This window comes from Brassica napus, chromosome C7 (assembly GCF_020379485.1).
Source record: "Brassica napus cultivar Da-Ae chromosome C7, Da-Ae, whole genome shotgun sequence".
Lineage (NCBI taxonomy): Eukaryota > Viridiplantae > Streptophyta > Magnoliopsida > Brassicales > Brassicaceae > Brassica > Brassica napus.
In genome coordinates, this window is record NC_063450.1 from 32,080,254 (window position 1) to 32,084,759 (window position 4,506).

At 28.6% G+C, this 4,506-nt stretch overlaps 1 protein-coding gene across 2 annotated transcripts; it reads right to left on the reverse strand.

The window, feature by feature from the left end:
- Nucleotides 1–2,066: 2,066 nt before the first annotated feature.
- Nucleotides 2,067–4,167, reverse strand: LOC106419038 (plasma membrane-associated cation-binding protein 1). Of its 2 annotated transcripts, none has more exons than XM_013859796.3 (5): nucleotides 3,877–4,167; nucleotides 3,328–3,449; nucleotides 3,138–3,227; nucleotides 2,957–3,041; nucleotides 2,067–2,801 (listed from the first exon to the last, which is right to left on the reverse strand). In XM_013859796.3, the coding sequence occupies exons 2-5, from the start codon at nucleotides 3,442–3,444 to the stop codon at nucleotides 2,266–2,268; spliced, it is 828 nt and encodes a 275-aa protein (XP_013715250.1). In that variant the 5' UTR covers nucleotides 3,445–3,449; nucleotides 3,877–4,167; the 3' UTR covers nucleotides 2,067–2,265. The 2 variants fall into 2 exon arrangements, with proteins under 2 accessions (XP_013715250.1, XP_013715242.1); XM_013859788.3 differs by having other exon boundaries at nucleotides 3,328–3,446; nucleotides 3,877–4,162.
- Nucleotides 4,168–4,506: the final 339 nt, after the last annotated feature.

Genomic DNA, 4,506 nt, shown 5'->3' on the forward strand with positions numbered 1-4,506 from the left:
TCTTTTGAGAAAGAATCTACCAAAATCTTACTAAAAATTTAAATATTTTTATAAACTAACACATTAATTAATTTCGTAATTAATAATATAATATTATCATAAATCAATATTAATTAAAATTTTATCATAAAATAAGAAATAAAATTATACTATTTTTTTATAAATTTATCATTATATTTGTATTATATAAAAATAAAATTAATTTATGAATTAAATGTGAAAATTATATTAAACAGGTAAATTAACAAATTTTATTTTCTTAAATTGTTTCATTCAAATAAATTATCACTCATCATTAAAATGGGTTAAAATTCTTAAACTATGTAATATTTTATAAAAAAAGAAATTTATTAACATAGGTTAAACTTTTATATCTACAACTATATGTTATCTTTTTATTTATTTTGAAACTCTCAACTATATATTATTTAAAAATGTTTATATACAAAAAAATAATGGTATATAATAACTTTTAGTTCATATACTATTTAAAAATATGTTATTAGAAAACTATGAAATTTTAGTAATTCACCTAAAATATTAATGACAAGTTAAATTTTAATTATAAATTCATTTTTATTTAATTATAACAAAATTTATTGAGAAATATTTAGAAAATATTACCAAAAGTTCAAATATTTTTTTTATAAAATAATGTATTAGTGTAGTAACAAAAACAAATTCAATATTCATGTAATTTTCCAAACTCAAAAATAATTGTGTAATTTTTCAAAGTTTTCTAGACAAAATATAAAATTTTGAAAATAGATATTCAAACTTAAAATGATAATATTTCATTAATCATTTTAATATTTTAATTTATAATTTTCCAAAGATAAAATCATAAATAATAAAGAATAACTTTTTGAAATGCACCAAGAAAAAACAAACTATATATGTTGTAAAAATTAAAGTAATTTAATATTTTGAAACTTTTATTAAAAAAAAAGAAAAGAAAACTTAATATCATAACATCCAAAACATATCATATATCAATAAAATTTACTAAAATAATCTGATAGATGCTACTTTGCATAAAATTTACTAAAATAATATGGCTATATTATTTAAAAAAAACAGTGTTTTACTTATAAATCCCGTAAAATACTAAAATGATATGTGTTAAACTATATTTTTTTGAACACAACATGTAAATATAAATTATCTTAAACAAATATATTTCTATAATAGAAATAAATAAATTTTAAAATGCATTATATGCAAAATGTTTGAATTAAAGAAAAAACATATTTTTGAGAAGGTTTTCCATTTGATTATTTCAAATTGTTATTCTAATGTACCAACTCGAAAATATATTCGTAAGTAATAAAAATAATTATGAAATAAAAAGAATTAAACAAATCACTATATATTAATAATGTCGAATAAGAAATATAAACAATAATATTACCAAGTTACACAATATATAACATTAAAATATAAATTATATATTTAAAACATTTGTAATAATATTAAATATATTTAAAAAAAAAATATATCCGTCATGTCACCAATGATCTGACTCCATCATTCCTAATTACTCAGTAAAAAATAATGTGCTAAAAGATAAACATATTCAGTGGAAAAAAGAGTTGCTACCATGTCATTTAACTATAAAAAATAAATAAAATACTATTTCACATATATATAATAATATGTGCGCATCTTTTCAATCCATTTTCTTTCTTGCTTGCACGTATGCCGATTTAACATCACCAAACGAATTAATCTGAAGATGTCACGTTTGTTGCCAATTCTGGAAGTATATAACACATAACCTAGATTCTACAGTATATATACCTAGGAATAACTATTTTTTAAAAAGAGTTAATGCAATCCAGTGATATGGCTGATATTTCAAATTTGGATTTGGTGAATTAGTAATTTTCTAGTATGGTTTAATTAAATTCTCGATCTAATATTTTATTTAGGTTAGTTGGTGACGTCGTGTTGTTGGACTAATTAAACTCGATTCCTTTTAACACATGTTCAGAGTTTAAGATTTAAGAGTTATGGTTTCGAACTGAATTTCAATATGAATAAAATAGACGTTAGAAGATAATGGATCGGATCACAAAATATGTAATTCAAGCAAGCAAATTAATGTATAGAAAATTCACATGGATAGCAAATAAATTAAACAAACAAAATAAATTATCCACACAAAGACAATCAATATTAGAGTATTCAAGTAAAGGCGAAGATTTTTTCTTTGTAAAAAAAGACAAATCAATATTTTCTTAAAGAAATGTATTATGGAAAAATTCAAGCTTTTTGTGGCTCAGCCGCCGGCGTTTCTGGAGCCTTGGCCGGAGCTTCTGGAGCCTTCGCCGGAGCTTCAGGAGCCTTGGCCGGAGTTTCAGCCACCAGAGTTTCTGAGGCCTTGGTCGATGGAGTTTCAGCCACTGGCGCTGCAGCAATAACTTCTTTTTTCACCTCCTCCACTGGCTTCTTATCTTCCGCAGCCGCCTTCTTCTCCTCTTCAACGGCTGGCTTCTTCTCTTCCACAGTCACCTTCTTCTCCTCTTCCACGGCTGTCTTCTTCACCTCCGCAGCCGCTGGGGCAGGAACCGGTGCCTGTTGAACCTCTTCTTTCTTCTCTTCAACTATTTCTATCTCTTTATCGCCGCTTATAACTTCCTCTTCTTTGGCCGGTTCTTCATTTTTCACGACTTCCTCCACAATATCCACCTCCCGTGACTTATCGCCCGGGAGAAACAAACATACTTTCTCAAATATGAACGTTACTGGTCCGGAGCTAGTAGATGAAACTTCACATGCAGCCTTTGAGCCAGGGAACCCTGAGTTTATAAGTCATATAAAAAGATAATTAACTCACTTCCTATATTATACAATAACCTTTACTATGTATTCATCTAATATCATTTGTACTCATTATATAGTTCAACCGAGAACATCGTGATGACGTGATGTTTAGCGAATTAGACGTGCGTACCAATTTCGACAAGTGCCTCGAGGAATTTGTGCACCTCGGCCGAATGTTTCATTAAACCATCCTCCTTAGGCTCCTTCACCAAAGCCTAAGTATAGACATTATAATCCAAGAAAAATTAACAATTATTACTGTTTACTGTAAATTTATAAGGAAATTAGAAGGAAAATTATTGAATAAGCACCTTTAGTTCAGCAGACGTTGCTTCGTAGATTTCCACGACCTTGGGTTCCAGTTCTGTCCTTTTCTCCTCGATCTCCTTGTTGATTGCTTCCTATTAATTATTAATACATGGATATTTTAAGAAAAAGTTTTCGAAGAGATTATATCACACACGCGTATATCATGTCATTATAATTTATAGATGTGAATACCTTAGAATCATCGAAGGTTAAGGACTTGCTAGCCTCAACAACAAGAGCCTTCTTTGTTGGGATTCTCTCGAATAATTTCTTCATTGTTGGAACAACCCTTGATTTCCAGTAACCCATATCTTCTTGTGTATGCAACCAAAATAATTTATTAGAAAGTAGAAACTTTTCTATATATATATCGTTTAGATGGACATAATGGAAACAAAAGATCTTAACATCTAACCTAACCGAATAAGGACGAGACGAGACTATCTGATCATTCAAATACATAACTAAACGTTTGCAGTTTATACATTTATACGCATATAAATATAAATATACATAATATAGGTTATACCAACATATATTAACCTTTCTACCACATTTCTATTGGTTACGTATCTAGCTCCCTAGTTCTGTTCAATAGAATTTCAAGAGAATGCCAAAGAAACGTAATAACGAGTGCTGAAAAGAAAAACGCATCTTTTCATGTCTAAATAATCGAAAATGAACTTGTTTATATGTAGGAAAACGTAATGTGTATACATTTTTGTGCATGGTGAAACTTACTTGAGATGATGAGTTATTGTTCTTCTTGATTCTCCAACTGTTTAATTTGTGTTTCTCTCGTCTTTAAGAAGCCCTCTTCCTATTATAGAAGGAATTATCTTGGGGGATCTTCCTATTATAGAAGGAAATTATCTTATAACCCCCCTTTGTTTTCCATCTAAAAGACGTGTCTGCCCCTTTTTTGTTTTCCATCGTTGTCTACCATTTTTTTTCCGTTGCCGCCAGTATCATTTCTGCTGGCTGGTCGGCTTAACCGGAATCGGTTACTTAAAATTCAAATCAACACATGGTTTTTTTTTTTGTTATATACTTTTCTTCTACATTATCTTCCAAGGTTTAATTGAGTATTTTGTATGGGTTATGAACCGAAATTTTGTATTATTGCCATTTTAAATTTCCGGTTTTACTACAAAACCGGTTCAAGGCTCAAAGAGAAGACATGCGAAAGGATACACACATAGTTTACAATAACCCGCTGGCACTGATAGTGCAATTACAGCTAGCAATTTTAAAAAATGGGACCTCCCATGGTGATCTGTAACGTACAACATAAACTCTTCTGATCTTATATTACAGTTTATAAGCTATGCGTATAATTTAAGAACTGAAGTTTGAACCTCCCATGGGGGT